The 19,612-nt window shown below is 39.2% G+C and overlaps 1 protein-coding gene across 10 annotated transcripts in view; it reads right to left on the bottom strand.

The window, feature by feature from the left end:
* Positions 1-5,478: 5,478 nt before the first annotated feature.
* Positions 5,479-19,612, bottom strand: part of DLGAP1 (DLG associated protein 1) — an 853,569-nt gene continuing 839,435 nt past the window's right edge. For 5 of the 10 annotated variants that reach the window (XM_033087120.1, XM_033087121.1, XM_033087124.1 and 2 more), the window contains 3 exons: positions 16,632-16,723; positions 11,595-11,747; positions 5,479-8,843 (listed from right to left, as the gene is read on the bottom strand). In XM_033087120.1, coding sequence (XP_032943011.1) covers positions 8,634-8,843; positions 11,595-11,747; positions 16,632-16,723 — 455 coding nt within the window. In that variant the 3' untranslated portion in view covers positions 5,479-8,633. The remainder of the gene's footprint in view (positions 8,844-11,594; positions 11,748-16,631; positions 16,724-19,612) is intronic. The other 5 variants (XM_033087117.1, XM_033087115.1, XM_033087116.1 and 2 more) reach the window with 1 other exon arrangement.

Genomic DNA, 19,612 nt, shown 5'->3' with positions numbered 1-19,612 from the left:
CTCCCAGGAGCTGCTTCTTAGGCTGTCCTCTAAGGTGTATGACATAGACCCAATTCCAGATGAGTTCACACCCTACGGCTATCATGTGCTTTCTCCTTCCTTCAGTTCCTGCATTAAATTCTGGGACTTACATAAAAGACTTCATTAAAACCACCTCCACACTTCTAGAGATGTTTTTTCCCTTCCTTCCTTGTGGAAAGCCAGCTAGAAGATGGCTAGGTTTCTTTTCGTTGTTGTATTTTTTTGCTTGTTTTGTTTTTTTGTGTGTGTGCTTTTTTTATTATTAGTTTCAGGTGTACAAAACAATGTAATAGACATTTACACCCCCCACAAAGTGATAACCCTCCTCCCCCATCATTGTTGTATTTTTAAGCATGGCTCTGAATTTACGAATGGCTTATTTCCTGGTTTGCAAAGGAAGGTGCTAAAACTCATACATGTTTGGTGAGGTGAAAATCAAGGCAACCTTTTTGGAAAGTCAATTGGCAATATTTATAAACAAAAGTGCATGTACATTTGCTAGGAATATAACCTATACATACCGTCCCACATATACTGAAGATACATTGTAAAATGATTTTCACATGTTTGTCATGACAAATGGTTGAAACAGCCTAATTATCCAATCAATAGGGGGACTAAATAATGTACAATGGTTCATCCATAAAATGGAATGCTGTGGAGCCACTGAAGAGAGTAGGTAGATCATAATGTTCTGAAATAAACCAAAACATTAATAAGTAGGGAAAAAAAGATGGATAAATTGCTTTGTCTTATGCAAATCATACACATATGAGCAAAGGATCTAGAGTTAGATTGGATTCAAATACTACCGTGTTTCCCCGAAAATAACACCAAGCCAGACAATCAGCTCGAATGCGTCTTTTGAAGCAAGAATTAATATAAGACCCAGTCTTATTTTACTATACTATAAGACCGGGTCTTTATAATTAATATAATATAATATAATATAATATAATATAATATAATATAATATAATATAATATAATATAATACAATACCGGGTCTTATGTTAATTTTTGCTCTAAAAGACACAGTAGAGCTGATTGTCCAGCTAGATCTTATTTTTGGGGAAACACGGTAGCTCTGTCACTTACCAGTGATCCTGGGATGCTACTTAATCTCTGTAATTTACTTGTAATGACTATCTTGTAGGGTGACTGTGAGGATTAAGGTACAGAACTCATATAAAATAGTACAACCAGGGCACAAGACACTTTCTCAGTAAATGTAAATATGTAATGACGATGCTGATGATATTGAACATTTGAGTGTTTACCATGTGCCAGGCACTGTTTTAAGAGCTTTATATATACTAATATTCCTTTAATCCTTAGAACAACCTTATGAGATAAATATTACTTTCATCCTAATTGTATAGATAGGAAAACTGAGGCACAGAATGATTAAGTAACTTACCCAAAAAGACACAGATAGTAAGTGGCAGAGCTAGGATTCAAACACAGGCAGTCTGCCACCATAACCTGAGCTCTTCTCTACTTACAGAATGGCCCTGTCCCAGCCGGGCAGACAGACCCACTCATGGCACAATTTTGAGGCTGATGAGGGTCAGTCCAGTTTCTAAGATAAATGTTGGGAATATCTGCAAATGTTTTTTTAAGCGTATGGCAATGCTTTCTTAGCCAACCCCAACTGAGAATATTACAATCAAAATGACACAGGAGGGTTTAAGCTGAAGGGTGTGGGGCACTTTTCCCTCAGCCTTTGTTTTCTCCCAGCTGGATCCTCTCTGCTTATGGATCTGGAGTCACTGACAAAAACCCTGCTAGGAAATCATTACTTCACTTTGGGCTGAAGCCAACAGGGATAATAAGTGTGTGTGTGTGTGTGTGTGTGTGTGTGTGTGTGTGTGTGTGTCCTGTCTTGTCAGTATCTAATAAACAAATTTAAATACTAAAAGCCATAGAGGACTTTCCCTCTTTCATGAGAATCACTCAGGTGACACAGTTCTGTCAGAACGACTTCTCTCAGTACGGTGTACCAAGTTTCTCAGGGCAGTTAAGACCCTGTATTTTCTCTAGGTAAGCATTTCCTTAATATTTAACCTGGTTCTTTCAGTTGAATATTTAACCCAATTCTAATGTGTTGCTTTTGTTAGAAGAATGGCTGCTCCTTGGCCTCCTCATAACCTATCTTAAATTAAAGTGCCCTTGAGAGCAATTACATGCTGAATCAGCCACTGACAGATCCTGAATAGTCTAATGCCAAAACATCTTAGATTCACATTAGTGCTTAAGTTCTTTGTCTTCAGCACTACTCCGATTTGTCTGAATAATTATTCCTCACTTCACCACTAGTTACAAAGCACTTAACACTCACATGCGTTCACTTTGGTAGTCCCCATTTGCCCTTGTGAACATCTCTCCACTGTTCCAATTTTTCACTCTCTCTGTGTGATTTAATTTTGATCAACCTGATGGTCAAGGGATCCTTAGTGTACCAACTCAAAACTGGACCCAAATCACCAGCATCTTGGAAAAGGTCCCCCTTCAATCATCCCAGACTCATTATTTTGCTTGACTAATGTAAGAAACAAGTCAGTAGCCCTTGAGTTGTTCTTTCACGTTTGTCAAGTTCAACCTTGGCAATGCCAGGCTCATAGGTACTGCTCCTGCCAGGGGCCAGGCTGCAGAGAAGACAAAAGGTTAACTCCCGCCTGCAAACACAGTAAAGGCAGCCATGCTCTCTTCCCTGAGCAAGCTGGGGGGGTGGGGAGGGGTGTGTTAATGAATGTATTAAATTAACTCAGACTGGAAAGGAATCTAAGAGTAAATTTTTAAAGCTACCTCCTTTTCACCTTTGTTCAAGTTCTGCCTTTGTGAGCTGCTTCTTCTCATGCGTGGGAATCATAGACAGCCATTGTATTGGCTGAAGTTGCAAAGTACATTCGATCTTATCTAGAAAGGAAATGATGTGACAACTGGGATTTTAAAAAGTGACACTGACAGAAGTAAAGATTTTCTATAGCAAGAGGTTATTTTCTAAGACCAAAAATCCTTTAAAATGGACCTTCTTTCAGTTAGTAGAATATTTTTATATTTGAATCTGGAGAGATGTTTCCTTGGATACACTTTATGGGCCATTGAAAGTATTAGCTAACTCCTTGCATGTTTCTCCTCACTTTTCATAATTGAAACTGATGGTAGGCATTGGACCTGAAAGCTCCAGAAAGAAGGAAGGAATCATCAACTGATGATTATGTGTGCAAATCTCAGAAGGCTAGCCATGCAGGAATATTTTTTATTTGTAGAGCATTGGCCTTCAGAAGCAGTGAAAGCATTAAGATCTAAGGCTACAAAACCTGTAACTGTTGTTCCTAACCTCCCGTAGAGTCAAAAGGAAGAATGCATTTTCCCCTTTGTAACAGAAAACTGAGGCTCTGTTTGCTTTCCCCTTCCCCCTTTCCAAAGTGAAAGGCAGAGTTGTTGTTGTTGTTGTTTTTAATGGAAGAATCTTTTTATTGCGATCTCAACAGAAACTCCCTTGTGACACTGATTTACCTATCAAGTAATCTGGAAAGAAGAAATTTAGCATGTACTTCTTCCAGAAGGCAGACTAAAAGTGTGAAGAGGATGAAATGCAATCTTCATCTGTACTAGTGAAAACATGGGGTGCAATGAATAGCAACAGTTCAGTCAGCTACACAGCAGAGCTTGACTTTTTGGTGTTTATTAAAATGCTTTCTTGCTTTCAGCCATTTTCTATAAATTCAGGCTTGTGCTCGTTTACACTGAAGACATTGAAATAATAAATTGGCCGGCTAAACAGAGACCCAGGAGACAGGAACCGCACCGGGGCTTCACATTCCTGTGATTATCTGACGATGGCTCCCTGGGCCAGCAGTAATAAGCCCCGAGGAAAGCATGCTGACTAGGAAGCACACCACCAGGCCATTTCCTCTCTCTGCTTCAGGGGAGATAATGGGTGATTTACAGAGGAATTTAAGACCATTCTGTAAAACTTATACTAGTAAGTGAGATAGGACCTTCAGATGGTTTTCAGACAGGGCCACTAGTTTCTGTTTGCAAAAGGAGTTGATCTGATCTTGGTTTAGCAGCTGAAAGTCAAATAGCCTATTGAGAAAACCCCAGATAAAATTTGGTACCCTTTAATATCTACCGGTGGCATTCAAGAATGAACATATTCAAACACTATGATTTTTAAATGTCATTTATTTAAACCCAAACAAGTTTAACTTTTCAAGGGGAAGAATTTCAAATATATAAAAGAAATTCATGTTTAAAGCAAACAATTTTGTTCAATTTCTATCAAAAATGAAATGACATTTTGGGGGGAGTGGTCCCTGTAACATGAGAAACTGCTTCACTGAAAATCAAATTTCTACATGCAAAAACTAACTCATTTTGTTTGGGGTTTGGCTGAAATGTTTAAGGAGCCCCAGTGAAATATAAGAATTAATTTGTTAAAAGGGAAGAAGTATAATCACAGTTCAGACTCTGGGAATAGTCAGCGCATGAACCAAAGTAATGAGATCTTTGCAACCTCACAGGGATCCAGTCACTTGATCGTTCCTCTTCTGAAGAGTTTCCAAAGTACATTGTGTTATTCTGGTGACTGGTGCGGGACATGCTTAGGTATGAAAATCAGAAAAAGTGGCTTATCTGCTGACTAATTTCCAACTTTGCTGCAAATAGATATAGAGGTTTGCCTAAGAGCTTTGTGGGGAGGAAGCACTGTGGATATAGGTTTCTTCAGAGTTGCAGCATTTTCAGATAATTGGAAGTTCACATCATAAAAGACATTCTAATTTACTTTTTCTGTGTGTTAAGTCTGTATTTTTGTTTATGTGAAGTAAGGTTTGTAGACATGTCCTACATGACACCCAGACAAAATCAACAGTGGCAAATAGTTACCAATTTTAAATGTAGGAAGAATGATAGAGATCCCACTGAAGATGAAGCTGAATGAAGGCTTGAATTTGGGACTCAAATCCGTCACTTAATAATTGTGTCTCACCCGGCAAGTCACTAAACCTCAGTGAGCACAGTCTTTCATTACCGCAAGGATGAAATGAAAACCACAAAGTATCATTCTGGTTTTCCCTACCCTGAAGAATGATGTAAGAAATGAAATTGATGAAATGGTTGCAAAGAAATTCAAGTGGATAAAATGTATACAGATTTATACAAGTTTGAAAGGCTAACAACTTCTTTCATAAAATATATAGCTCCTGACCCGAAAGTTTCAGATGTGTGCAATCATCATAGTAAAACTAAAATTACTTTTAGTTTTCAGCATTTAAATCCCTCATGTAGGATACAAGGCCTGCCCACCTGCTCAATAGTGACTAGGATATGTGTTGCTACAATGAAAGTTAGATTGATAGGTTCTTAATTGCTTAGTTATTCCCCCAAAACACAATTACTTATATTTTGGAAGAAGCAGGACTCTGTAGTAAAAACACCCAGACCTGAAAGCAGTGCATTAATTATTTTATTAATTTCTTCTTTTTACATTATGGGAAACATTCATCTATTTACAATTTTTTTTTGTCCACACACAATCTAGGTAAATAAGTCTATGAAATTCCAGTTCATAAAGCCATAAAAATGTTCCCCACCCCTCCATCTGAAGGCTTTCAAATGAATCTTATTTTTTTCCAAACCAAAATAATTTTAAAAATTACATTTGGGAATTCAGATATGCTAGTGATTTATATTCCAGTTATTTAAAATATGCATCTAGACATGTTTTAAAAAAGAAATGGTAAATTCACAAGGATAAGGCTTAAATTAAAGTGGTAATGCACAGTAAAACATTAAGGAAACATCTATAAATAACAGAAATATATTACAAATAAATTAGTTCTATTTACCATTTCAAATATTAAAAATCTTTAATCCATTTCTTCATCTCTCTTTACAAAAAGGTTATGTGAATTGTATGGAAACATCTGCAAAAAATATAATAAATACTTAATTTCTTTGAACGTTTTTTGATGTGGGAGACAAACTTCTTTTGTAATCCCCCCCAAGAAAATGCCCAAACATCTTTATACCAAAGTTAAACAAAATAAGTAATTTTTCAGGGTACATACATTTTCCATTATGAACTAAAAAACATTTCTACAAATTACATCAAAAAGAACAACGGAACAAAGATTACGCTCATGGATGTCAGTTAAAGGGGGCAAGTGGTTAACAAGCAGCTTTATGTGGGGTCATGTTTTTACATCAATAATTACCTTTTTATAAAGTGTTTGTATAATTTGTGTTTTTAAGGAAGGCAAATATCATGATGCTTGTAGATATTTAGCTAAAAGATTTAAAATTTTTACCAAAAATAGGTTATGAATATACAAATACCATTCACGTAGACAAGATAAATAGACCTTCTCTTGTCTCTCTTTAAAATATCCTGGGCTAAACCAGTTTCCAAAGAAAATACTGTAGGATGATCTTGAATCTTATTAGAAATCTATTTCGTAATCCAAATCTTATCTCTACCTCAGGGCACAGAGCTGTATTTGGGACATGGGTCTTCAAATGGATGCCGCTTCCTTCACATTAATCTGTGAGTTCCAAGTCATTTGCAGGATTGAAGGTGACCATAGGCTACCCAAGGTGGCAGTTGGCCTTACTTAATGCAAATTTTGTGTGACCTTCCATTGCTGCTACAAAGTAAAGAAAAGGTGTATTCTGTTTAAAACCAGCAAATACTTGAAGTTCAAAATCTCTGTATGCTCCAATTTTACAAAGCACTCAAGGTACTTTGTTCACCTTAGTTAAAAGTTTGTTTTTAAATAAGTTAATAGCCCTTTTCTTGTAAACCATAGCAGTGAACATTTGTGCCCTGTTTATAAAGATAGCTCAAAGCATCAATGGCTCTGAGAGGTAGCGAATTCTCTAGTGGTTTTAGAATACGTCCATGAAAATAGTTGTTGCCAGAACCCTTCGCCTCTCTTAATTTCATAAATAAAATTAAATTAGCACCTCGCTATGAGAGTGTTTTTTGTTTTTTTGTTTTTAAAGCTTCTCTGGTGCAAGCATATTTGATGTATGTTTTTAAAAGTCTTTCATTTTCAATGGTAATTTATAATGCTTTACGGTGGGAGCTGGACATAAAATGCCAGTGATACTTTAAGATCACCACATTCTAAATGTTTAAAACTGTTACGAGTAAGGTCATTTAAAGATAACTTCAGCTAGATGCAAAATGCATACTGCCCTTCCATCATGACTAAAAACATAAATCAACATTCTCTGCCAAAAGCTTGGGTTTCTTTCAGTGTTTATAAGTCATGACTTTTCCCCTCTCCTCATGGTTACTGAAACTTGCAGGTCAAATGTCTTCTCTCACTACCTAGGACCGTAAGATGAGTGGCAGCCCTTTGGAATAGGGCAGCGTGTCTGTTGGGGTAGACAATTTATCTGTTTGACATAGGACAAAATCCTTAAGCTGGAGTATGATAGGACTCTGGGTGGTAGTGAGAATAGATTAAAGGAGAGAATATGTCTGCAATATAAACTACTGGGTTAAAAGAGATAGCTGTGTAGCGTTCAAAGGGATGATAGGAAAATCCAAACTTTTCTCTGAAAACAGCCTGGCTGCCCTATACAGCACTTCATAAGCAGATGTGTACTTATACATGTGCAATTAGGTAGGCCCCCCAGGATAGACACTAACAAATTAACAGAACCAATACTTTGCCTTTTTAAGACCCACCACCACAACAATATAACATACATAGTACAATAAAAGTTGATAAAACATTTCAGGTCTAAATTTTCTTAATAATAGGACAAAGAAAAAAAATCCCTTATGTAGTATCTTAAACTCCCAGTGCTTCCTTTGCCTTGCCTTGCTTCATTTTATTGCCTTTCAGAATAGATTAATTTCCCTGAAAGATCGAATTTACAATCTTCTGCTGATTGAAACATTTGAAGCAGTGATTGATGAAGTAACAGTGAGGCAGTTTGTGCAGCTGTGAGTGGTGCCGGTACCGCCGCCAGCACCTGCAGATTTTGCTTCTCCCTTTCCCACTACACATCCGGGCCCCCCACCCCCAGCCAAACTTCGTCCCCTCTTGGTTTGTCATTCATTGATTCCGGTGAGATGGTGTGATTTCTGAGGTTGGAAATAAAGTGCTCCATCTGCTTTACAAAATAATAACCGTTTAGGGGAAATAAAGAGAATCGGAGCCCTAGTTTCTTTCACGTGGAAGACGGTTAAGTCCCAAAAGATCGCCCTGTGATACTGGATTTCTGAAATACCCTATGGTTTTATATTGCTGAGCTCTAGGGACAGACTAGCTTGAGAGAACTGAGGATGGTGGGTGACCTAAAGGGGCCATTTCTACACAGGTGGGTTCGGGTTTGCCGAGAAAAGAAAGGGTTGGCTATCCGGATGAGGCAGGTGACGCACCAGTACAGGTGGCAAAGCTCGGTGAAGAACGTGGGCAGACGGGTCTGGGCAGAGGGGTACCGGGACGGCTCTGAAGATGGACAACTACACCGCGACAGTGGAAGTCACTGGGCTTAGAGACAGAGGGCGCGGAGGGCGGAGGGGACGCGAAGAGGAGCAGGGAGGACGGAGAGTTTGGGTGAGGCCGCGCGGTTGGCCCCGGCGCCTCAGAGCCGGGTCTGCGCCTCGGGGATGTAGATCTCGATGCTGTCGGCGCTCTCGGTGGCCGAGTTCTGGCGGACAGACGCGGCGCGCTTGGCGGCCATCAGGCGCTTGCGGGCCTCCTGGCGCTGCGAGCTCTCCAGCGAGCGCTCCCGGATCAGCGGCGCAGCGCCCTTCGCCGGCTTCTTTGGCACTGGAGGAGGGGCCCTTCTCTCCTGATCAAAGCAGAAGGTTCAGGACATTACACAGCTTCTCAGGACAAGCTTGGGGGAAACTGGGATAGGTCAGTAGTTAGAACACTTTCTGTTTTTTAAACCTAAGGGTGGTTAGTTCTGCACACTGTATATATATATATTTTCTTCATTATTCTGGTTTGGGTATTCAAAAGATGCAGGAAAAAAAAATACCGGAAAGCTTAAGGCCAAAGGTAAGGCTGGATTGCAGAACTAGGTCTCTCCAAGGGAAGGTTGTGGGTTTAAAATGCCCCCTGCTGAAAGCCTGCGCTCCCAGCACACTTAGTGTGGTTCTCTCTGGAGGCTCCAGACTCTTCCGGGTGCCAGAGATGGGAAAGGATTGCAGCGCCAGCGGTAGCATCTTAGAACTCTGCATCCGCTCTAAGGAGGCCAGGCAGGGGGTGTGAGCTGGGTTCAGAGTTTAAAACCATCACCACCCTCTCTCCGGTCCCACCCAAACCTAAATAGCCAAATGAAGAAGAAGAGATGATAAGACTGTGTTCTTTAGCTTTGTTGATGCCACAGTGAGTTATACCCGTTTGCACATCACACACAAACGCACAGCAATATTCTCTCCACGGTCACCCTGGAGGGATGACACTGATCATTCCTATACTCGGGAGTGGACTCAGTTCCAAAATGGCTCCCAAAACATCCTGCGGGGACGTCACTCCTTAGGGGCCTCAGGATGACTCTGGCCCAGAAGGCAATTCCAATCACAGGGACAGGCACTGTGCCATGAAAACTTAACACAGGACTGAAAGAGTTCATATGCCTTGGCAGCAATACCACTGCAAACACAAAAGCCATTCATTACTGAGGCAGCAAAAAAAGTGCTGTGAAAAACAAGGGAATCTAGACTACAAAGGATTCTTAGGAAAAGGATGATAAGCTGTCGGGCTGTGAAAAGGTCCACATAAATCTGATATTTTCATTTTTAATAATTGTCATAAATAAATGTGAAACGTGCAATGTCTCATAAATAAGAAGAGTATCTTAAAATATGGATTCTATGATGCTCCAAAGGACACTCTTTGTGCCTTAATACTTATGCTCATCACAGCAGTTCCCCCTTGTTGGCGTGGGTGAAGTGCCCAGTTAAACTTGTTACATTGGAGTTGCCCTCAGGCTGTTTAAGGGATAGTCTTGTGCAGAAAAAGGAAGCACAGTGTGCAAACAGTATTCTGCCCACTCTGATTGTGCTTGTTCATTTTTTTCCCCTAAAGTTCATAGGGTGATGAGAAGCTCTGATCATAGACAAAGTAAATAACGATTTAGAAATCAAGTTAACTAATGATTTGCTGTGTAAATGTCAATAGGTTACACATATCAATTCTAAGCATCACTCCTTTTGGACATTTTAAATCTTATGGTTGGGTGACTTGGTGGGTACTTTTAAAAGTATGGACATTGAAAAACTTTTTAGTCATATTTTCCTTTCCTTGTACATTTTATTTTTAAATAATAATTTTTAAAAAATCAATGAAGAAATGGGAAATTAAATGGATCATTTCTAGGAACTAAATTACCAGGATGTGTGTACATCTGTAGCGTTTCTTAAAATAAGACCAATTTAAAAGCTTATTTAGCAGACAGTTTTAAATACAGATTAAAGAACACTAGATTGAGTACAAATGTTGGGCTTCCCAAGTGAGAGGCCACACAGACATCAATGGTACTTTGATACTTAACACTAAAACCCTAAGGTTGGTGGTGACAGAATTGGAGATGAGGGACAATAATGATAGTGTTTCCCTCGTGTCTACTATGCACTGTCCCTTGGGACTGGATTTCTTCTAAGAGCCCACTGACCGCAAGAGCCCTGCTATTATGATGGGCAGCAATAGAATGGATTGGATTGCTGTTAGCTCTCTGATAGGTGAGGAGACCTGAAAAGAGCAGGGCCACCAGTGCTTCAGGGGAATGGCCATGTCTAATTTTTGTTGTTGAATCTCTTAGATCTATTTGACCTCAGGCTACAGGAAAGCAAAGGGTTAAAAAAGTCGTGCATGACAGACCAGCCTAGGGAGCTGGACACTGGATACCTGTGTGAGCCTAGTGGAACCAACATAATCAAATGTGAAAATCGCAGTTTATTAAAGTAAAATAATTTGAGTCTTTATTTCTAAACTGTTGCATGAGGGACCCAGTGAGCAATATTCCCCAAGGCAAATCAACCCAAAGTAAAACTCTTTTAAAAAGAAAAAAATCCCAACATTTTTGATTACTGTGAAACTTCATGGTGTGTATATTTTTAGACTTGAACAACAGTGATCTCTTTATTACTATATTTATGAAATAATTATGAAAGTCGATTAGTTTTCAGGGCTTTCTATTTTTCTCAGAAACGCATCCTAGCCGTGTAAGGAAGTTGAACTCTTGCTCTACATAAATATTCACTGAAGATGTCATTTATTTTAGTTTAAAAAGCAAAATGGAGGCAGTTCCTTCCAATGACTAAAATGGTTTAACTTAAAGTTTAATTAACAAAAAAAAAAGCCACATTCCCATTTTCCAATTCACAAAGACAGATTTTTTAAAAATATGCCTGAAACATATTACAGATAATATCCCAAATGATTACTATGTAAACATTGTCATTACAATGAAATTAATATGATATCAGCTCCATTTCACATTGTAAACAGCAAGACTGAATGCAGAAGCCTATTTAGACTGTCCAGTGTTTGTGCAGGTTTTTAAATGAACCATACAAAATCTACATTGTTCTACCTTCTTGTCAAGAGGATCCATCTGTTTCCAATTATTGGCCTTTAACTGATGAAGTTCATCAAATTTCATACTAATATTTTCTATGGACAACTGCAGCATGTCCCAGAACCCCGCCAAATCCTGGGAGGTGGGCCTTGGATGAGCATTAGGGTTCTGTACAAGAGAAAGAAAAATATTCATGCTTTAGAGGCGAGCCACGATAACAAGCACAGGGCCAAAGTGGCATTTGCAAATATTTCAAATAACACAAGAAGGATGAGTTTCTTTTCGTTTCCAGACAGGAGATAAAAGTGAGGCTACAAATGGTAATCGTATTTTAAAAATTTATACATGTACATATATGTATATTTCGGTTTTACTGAGTTATAATTGATAAATAAAAATTGTAAGATATTTAAGGTGTACAATACGATAATTTGATATACATTGTGAAAGATTTCCCTACATTAAGTTAATACATCCATTACCTCACAAATTTATCGTTTTTATATTTTTTTTGGTGAGAACATTAAACTCTACTCTCTTAGCAAATACAATACAGTGTAATCAACTATAGTCACCATGTTATACATTAGATCCTCAGGTCTTATTCATCTTAAAACTGAAAGTTTGTACCCTTTTACCAACCTCTCCCTATTTCTTCCAGCCCTCAGCCCCAGCAACCACTTTTCACCTCTGTTTCTACGAGCTTAACTTTTTTTTAGATTCTACTACAAATGGTAAAGGTTGTGAAACTCTTCTTTTGTAATACAACATTCATCAATATGTATGGGGGAGAGTCTAAACATGTGAAAATCTCAGAATGTATGATCTACAACAAGATACATTTAAAAACATCATATTTAAATGAAAATACCATTGTTGAAAAAAATACAGTATGTTATTATTAGAGTCAGTATTTGACTCCCTGCTAACCAACTTATTCAGAGAACAGATATGAAATTAAAATAACATTTATTTTAATACTCATTTTGAATGAAGTACTAGGTAGGGTAAACAGATGGTGAGTAATAAGCTAATTGAATTTTAAAGTACTATACATTTAATAATTAAGATGTTCCTAATATTGGAAGTCATTTTATCATATAAGGACTTTGACAGTATGTTATTTCATAGAAATAACATACTGTCAGAATTTAGAAATGAATTAGTTTTAAATTGACCATAACACAATATAGCAAATGTGAAAACACATATCTATACATACACATAGATGTCTGTAACAACCCATTTGCTAGAAATACTAAACATTCTTTGGTGTGTAAGGATTGACATTTTTTGCCTCCGTCCACATATCCCTGACAAGTACTAGAAATTACAAATCACAAATTTATATGATCTACGACAGACAAAACATAACTAAGAGATTGAAGATCGCATGCTCATTGTTAATCACTACCTGCAATAATAGCTAAAGCATTGAGGGCTACATGGGTGGGAGCTTCCATGTTAGATGTTTACCGCTGGATTCAGTTTTGGTTACCTCTGGGCAGTTGGATACACTATGAAACCTCATGCCATACAATAACGTGAGGCCAGTTTATACTTTTAAAACCAACCCCTATAGGCGGCCGGATGGCTCAGTTGGTTAGAGCACGAGCTCTGAACAACAGGGTTGCCAGTTCGATTCCCACATAGGCCAGTGAGCTGCGCCCTCGACAACCAGATTGAAGACAACAAGCTGCTGCTGAGCTTCCAGAGGGGTGGCCGGATGGCTCAGTTGGTTAGAGTGTGGGCTCTCAACAACGCGGTTGCCAGTTCCATTCCCACATGGGATGGTGGGTTATGCCCCCTGCTACTAAACTGGACTTGGAGCTGACGTGCCCTTAACAACTAGATTGAAGGACAACGACTTGGAGCTGATGGGCCCTGGAGAAACACACTGTTCCCTAATATTCCCCAATTACACACACACACACACACACACACAAAACCAACCCGCATAAAAAAATGATATCATCAGAATTTCAGAAAGTGTAAGGTCAATGACCATCAAAATTAATAGGTTGGAAAAAACTTTTTAGCTCTTTGAGTGGACTAGCATTATTGCTCTGGCCTCAAAATAGAGATGTTTTTATAAATTTAATAGTTCTAAAACTACCCATAGTTCTGAAATTCATTGGAAGAAATAAATTCTAAAGTTTGTAAGTGTTTGGTTAAGTATTAAAATCTATTCAAATCACACCTGAATTAACAAGAGTTGCTCTGCAGCATTTTGACTTAGTAACCCAAAAGAAGTTTCTTAATATCTACGTTCAGAAAAGACAGATAGTAGCTTTGACAAAGTATCTCTCAAATGGAGTTTTATGATCTCACAATATATTTTCTTATCTTATTGATAACCAAAAAGTAAATTGTTTGTAGTTTGGAGTTCACTAAAGTCTTTTAGGTCTTAAGCTTTATTGGCTAAATTGCTTCAGTGCAATGTATGAAATGATAGCTAGTTCAGTAGGCAGAGTTTGTTTAATTCTGTATCATGGACAATTTGTTCCCTTTTCCCTAGAAATCAGCTTGCCCCCACATCATCAAGGGAATGGATGGAGAAGCAGAGAGAGAGCTTAGGCACTCAGCCAATCTCTGAATCAGTGAATCATGTGACATCCCATATGAAAAAAGTTGCAGCACTCGCCTGGGTCTGAACCAGACCACTTGGAGGTCAGATGTGGCGAAGGATATGGAAGAATGAGAGCTAGGTTCCTTGGTTTAGTTTCTTTTGGAAAAAGTAACTCTTACCCATTCATTCTATGCCTGAGAGTCTTGTCTGAGATAATATGCAAGTGTTTTCAAGTGTTCTCCTCAGAGTAAGAACTCAAGAAAGGAGAACTGGGAGGTCTGGTTGTGATCAATCTTAGTGCCACATTTATATGCAGCTTTGTAGACGTAAGCAATGCCCCCACAAGGCTACTGTGCTTTGTGCTGCAGAGGAGGTGAAGCTGACTGATCAGCCCCAGGTTCCTTCGATAGGGTGAAGAGTGGAACTCAAATTCCGGGGTGGAGGGATTTATAGGGAGTGAGGTCAAACAGACTGGGTTTTGAATCTTGGCTCGGCCTCTTACCATGAGGCCCTGGCCAAGCTATTTAACCTTTCCAATGCTCATTTTCTTCAACTATAAAGCATCATAAAAATGTTCATAGGGTCCCTGCATCATAGGGTCTCTGCATCATAGGGTCCCTTTGAGGATTTAACCAGTTCATATATCTAAATGCTCTTAGCATGCATCCGGCACATAGTGGGCTCCTGACCTTCTCTTCTGGGGCGTGGTTTGACCAGCCATCAATGGCCCTCTGCCTGCAGTGTAGTTCCGCTTCCATCTACCTTTAACATGCTTCTCATATTTTGCCACCTAAGTTCCTTTAAATGTGAGCCCATCGGGGACTAGGAAACATCAAAAGCTGGCTTTAACAAGGTTAACCTTTCCTACATCTGCAAAATTTTCAGAACATTTTGTCTGTAATTTCATCTTCAAAATCTGCATAATGTTTGCATTCTACTTTATAATATATCTGCCCATTATATAATTCTTTTAAAAGGTGTGCTGTGTGTCCTGAAGCATGTACACATTGGCCTCCATGCGTATCTACTGGCCAGTTTGAGCAGTGTGGCTTAATATGAGCTTTCTTACATTTAAAGAACAAAGATTCATGTTAATTAAGATCTTGACACATTACCAAGTTTACAAATTAGCAAGAATTCTGTACCTGGACTGAGGTAAAGCTTAATAAAATATTTGTTTAATTCACTTACCAATACGTTAATATATATTATCTCACAATCCAGAACAGAATTAGGGTCAGGCAATTTTTGCTAAGGGAGGGGAAAACAAATTATAGATTGGTGGTGTGATGGTGTGTGGGGGGGTTTGGTAGAAAGGAAAGGATAGTCCCAAACGGAGATTTCAAAAAGAAAAGCCTGGTAGGAGTGGCTGGTTAGCTCAGTTGGTTAGAGTGTGGTGTTCATAACACCAAGGTTGCCAGTTCGATCATGGGCCATCATGAGCTGCGCCCTCCTTAAAAAATAAATAAATAAATAAATAAATAAATAAATAAATAAATAAATAAATAAGAAATAAAATAAAATAAAAAGTGACTCCTTTCATGAGCTCATAATGCCAATCCAAGTAAAGCCTGGTGAAGAGGCATGGAAAGTACTAATTTTGCACGCTTTCTATTTTTTCTTGGCCGAACCCTGTCTAGATAAATCCCTTTTAGTCTGTATTTGTCCTTGTTAACAAGAGGATGTGGTTAAAACTCTGAAATCACAGTTTTGGCCAATTAGATTGCATATAAGTATGTTTTTATTTCCACAAGATAAACAAGTTGCTTTTTAGTTTCTTTGTTTTAGATACAGCTTGACCAACACTTGGCCAATAAAGGCTATTCTCAGGGAATGACACTTGAAGACAGTAGTTTGTTTTTTTAAAGTCATATGTGAGCGAAGAAGCGCTTGCCCCTATATTTTGCAGTCAATTTTTAAAATGTTGGTAGTGGGGGTTTTGTCTCTGTTTTGCTTTATTTTGTTTTGCATGTCCAAGAAGGATGACTTATTCAATTGTCTCAGGGAGATCAAATCTACACTTTATGATGCCCTCCATCTCTGGCCCTTGAATTAAAATTCTGATTAGGAAATAGGATCTGATGGCTATTTCAGAAAGAAAATCATTATCCAAAATGATTTTCTGTAATATTATTTCTGAAATATCAGGCTGCTCCCTATTTTTGTAAGAATAACTAAATCAGAGAGGCCTTGTAAAAGCCAGGAAAATGGAAAATTTTCAGCTACGAAAAAAGCAGGAAATGGAGCTTTAACTTGATTGGATTTTGTCTTCTAAGATTATTTAAGTATGAAATAAATATTTTTAATTTTAAGAAAAGCAGGAAATAAGATTCATCAGAAAACTTTCTATCCCAGTTGGGAGAGTCCAATAGACCTTGACTTGGTTCAAAGTCAGTTTTACTTTCTTTTGGCCAGTCTTGACGACACATTCTTCTTATGATACTAGCACAGAAATTGTAGTAATCGGGATGTTAGTTACCTACCAGGTTTTCTTCACACAGTTCTCTGAACTGGTAGAATTTCTGGGCCATCAGAAGTTGGGCACTGCCCACTGCAGTTCGGATTTTCCCTAGAACTGAAAAGAGCAAACATACAAGAAGTTTATATATTATGTCTCATTGTTGCAATTTAGTCTGGTAAAACAAAGAGGAAGTTATGCTGTAATAATTCTGGAAAACAGCACATTTTACGTGCACACATGCATACAGCCCAATTGCGGTTGTTACTCTGCTGTTCTATGTAACAGAGGCTCCTAAGTTAAAATATAGAATCAACTTGGAAAAAACCACTAGTTCATCATGCACATTTCTTAGGGATAACGGAGTTTTCCACCACAGCACTGGACATTACTAAAAGAGAAAGTTTTATTTTTTCCTTTTACTGCAGGGATGAATTTCAAGTGTTTACCTGTATAGTTACGGATTTATTTGTGTCAGCAATCATGGTCTGCTAGCTTGTTTTTCTAACCCAAATCCAAACACAAGAAAAGCCGTCCTGACTTGAAGGGGGGGACCTCTTGGCACTCACCATATCCCATCCATAGCCTTCATTATTTTTCCGGAGCTCAGCCACTGGTACAGTCAGGAAAGAGCCACGGCCAGTTGAAAGACTTTCTAAAGAGTGAACATTTTCAGCCTGTTGCCTAGGGAACGCCAGCACTGTCCCAACTTTTCCACTTCACAGACCAATGTTTTTGCTCATATAGGTTTAATTCCCTATACACTGTGCTGAAAATCTTTCCTGCTGCAAGCTACTTCTTGCCTTCTGTGCAGTCTAAGGCGAGAACCTTTCAACAGATGGGTGTGCTGAGATGGGGTGGAACGCTCTGCACAGAGCTGTCCTCTGCACAGAGCATTGTCCCATAGGCTGTCCCTCCACCAAGTGGGGACCGGGGCACAGCTGCTTGCTGGAGCCCTGCCACCAGGCACTTCTCAACACACCCTCCCTGCTGGGAAGGAAGGGGAGAAGGCACCCTGCTAGCCCTTTCAAGGCCCACATTGAAAACTAGAGGGGGACATTTCTCAAAGTGCACTTGCCCCACTTTTAAATCTTCATAGGGAGGGAAATTATAGGACTGAAGCAATGTTTTTACTGTTGTTGTTTTGTTCAGAATTTACAGAGACTGAGGCTCAGAGTGGAATCAGGTCTCCCTTTCACGATCTCAGTCCCACAAAGTCTGAGGAGAAAACAGAAGAAAAAGAAACTTCATTTTGGCCCAGGGTGTTCTAGTAATTTGCTTCTCTGTTTATTTAAAACATCCAGGCTAGCTGATGGTCTATGATGCACACTATACCTGGTCACTCCTCAAATATTTCAGCATTCCCACACCTGTAATTCAGGGCAATTATGAACTCTCTAATATGTCACCAGTCCTACTAAACAGCTAAAGAGTGGACATTTGCCTTCTCAGTGATAGCAAGGGGTCCCGCTTGACAGCCATCTGGCAGCAATTCCTCAGGCCAGAGTTTTTACTTCTTTTCAATCTGCTTTTAAAATCTTTTAAGATGGTTCTCCTATTCCTTTTAACTCATCAATCAGTTGTTCAATCCCTCCTCTCTCTTTCTCAACACTCCTGAAGCAGAAAGGACAGCACAAAGAGACACAGGGCACTTGAATAGCTAAGGGTTCAGGCCCTGACTGGGCCGAGTGTCCTGGCTCCAACACTTAGACTCACCACTGCCCTGGACAGGTCATTTAATCTGTTTTCTCCTATATAAAATGGGGCTCGAGAGGTGGCCAATAAAGGAACGCACACGCTTGGGAAAGTTAAGGAAGTTTATTACGAGAGAGGAGTCTATGGGGCTGTGCAAAGACCACTACAGCCCCTGAGGGAGGGTGTGAGGAGGGTTATATCGGGGTGGTGCTGACAGGGTAGCATTGTTTGAACAGAAAAACGTTGACTGCCTGCAAGCCAATAGCTATTTTGGGGCGTTTTCTGTTATCGCAAGTTTGGCTCTGTCTGCAGGTGCAAACTAGCGACATGACATTTTGTTGTTTTCTTGCAGACATGGCTCTATCTCTAAGTCAAGGTCTCTGAAACCTAACATTCAGAGACCTAACATTAAGTCAAGGTCTCTGGGACTTAACATTTAGAGACCTAACAGGGCTAATGGTACCTATTTGTGGGGTTAAGGTTAAAAGTGGTAATGTATGTGAATTGCTTAGGACAGTGTCTGATATATATAGCAAACACTCAATAAAATGTATGTTATCATCTACAATCAGGACACTATACTTCCCCTATGGGTGTGCCAGTTGTGAGCACCACATTTGCGCTGCCCAGAAAAGAAGAGGAAAAAAACCAAAGTCTAGATTATTTAAATGTGACCACATATCTTTGGTTGCTTGGGATGGATATGTGCTTTGGATTACCTATCCCAGATCTGAGACAGGTTTGAGAAGGTACTTCCTAAGTGAATGCATGACTCTAGGTATACTCTAAGGTTGCTGGAAACTTCTCTGAAGGGTGGGATTGTGACATCAACAAATCTGAGAATGAATCTTGGGAGATTAGAACTAGCTCCTCAGGCTCCAATTTTCTGGCTGGGATTGCATAGCTCCTGGGAACTGTCATAGAAACTCAACCTAGTCAGATATACCTCAAAACTTTGAGCTAATGTTCTCAGTCATAGACAAATACCTGAGTATATATATAAGAGACTGCCGTAATAAGAGTAGGTGAGTAAGACAGTGATTCTCAAATGAGGAGAAAGTAGGGGTGGCCAGTTTGTTCAGTTGTTTAGAGCGTGGTGCTAATAACACCAAGGTTGCTGGTTCGATCCCCATATGGGCCACTGTGAGCTGCGCCCTCCTTAAAAAAAAAAAAAAATCAAATCAAATGAGAAAGCAGTACTCCAATCATTTGGGCAACACCAATCATGAAGGTAGAGGCAAACTCGGATGTTTTCTTAAAGGGAAACAAGTGGCATCTTTCTTCATTCAGCATGGTCTGGCAAGAACCCTG

The sequence above is a fragment of the Rhinolophus ferrumequinum genome, chromosome 19 (genome assembly GCF_004115265.2).
Source record: "Rhinolophus ferrumequinum isolate MPI-CBG mRhiFer1 chromosome 19, mRhiFer1_v1.p, whole genome shotgun sequence".
Lineage (NCBI taxonomy): Eukaryota > Metazoa > Chordata > Mammalia > Chiroptera > Rhinolophidae > Rhinolophus > Rhinolophus ferrumequinum.
Note: the sequence above shows the minus strand (reverse complement) of the source record. Positions and strands in the feature narration are given on the sequence as shown.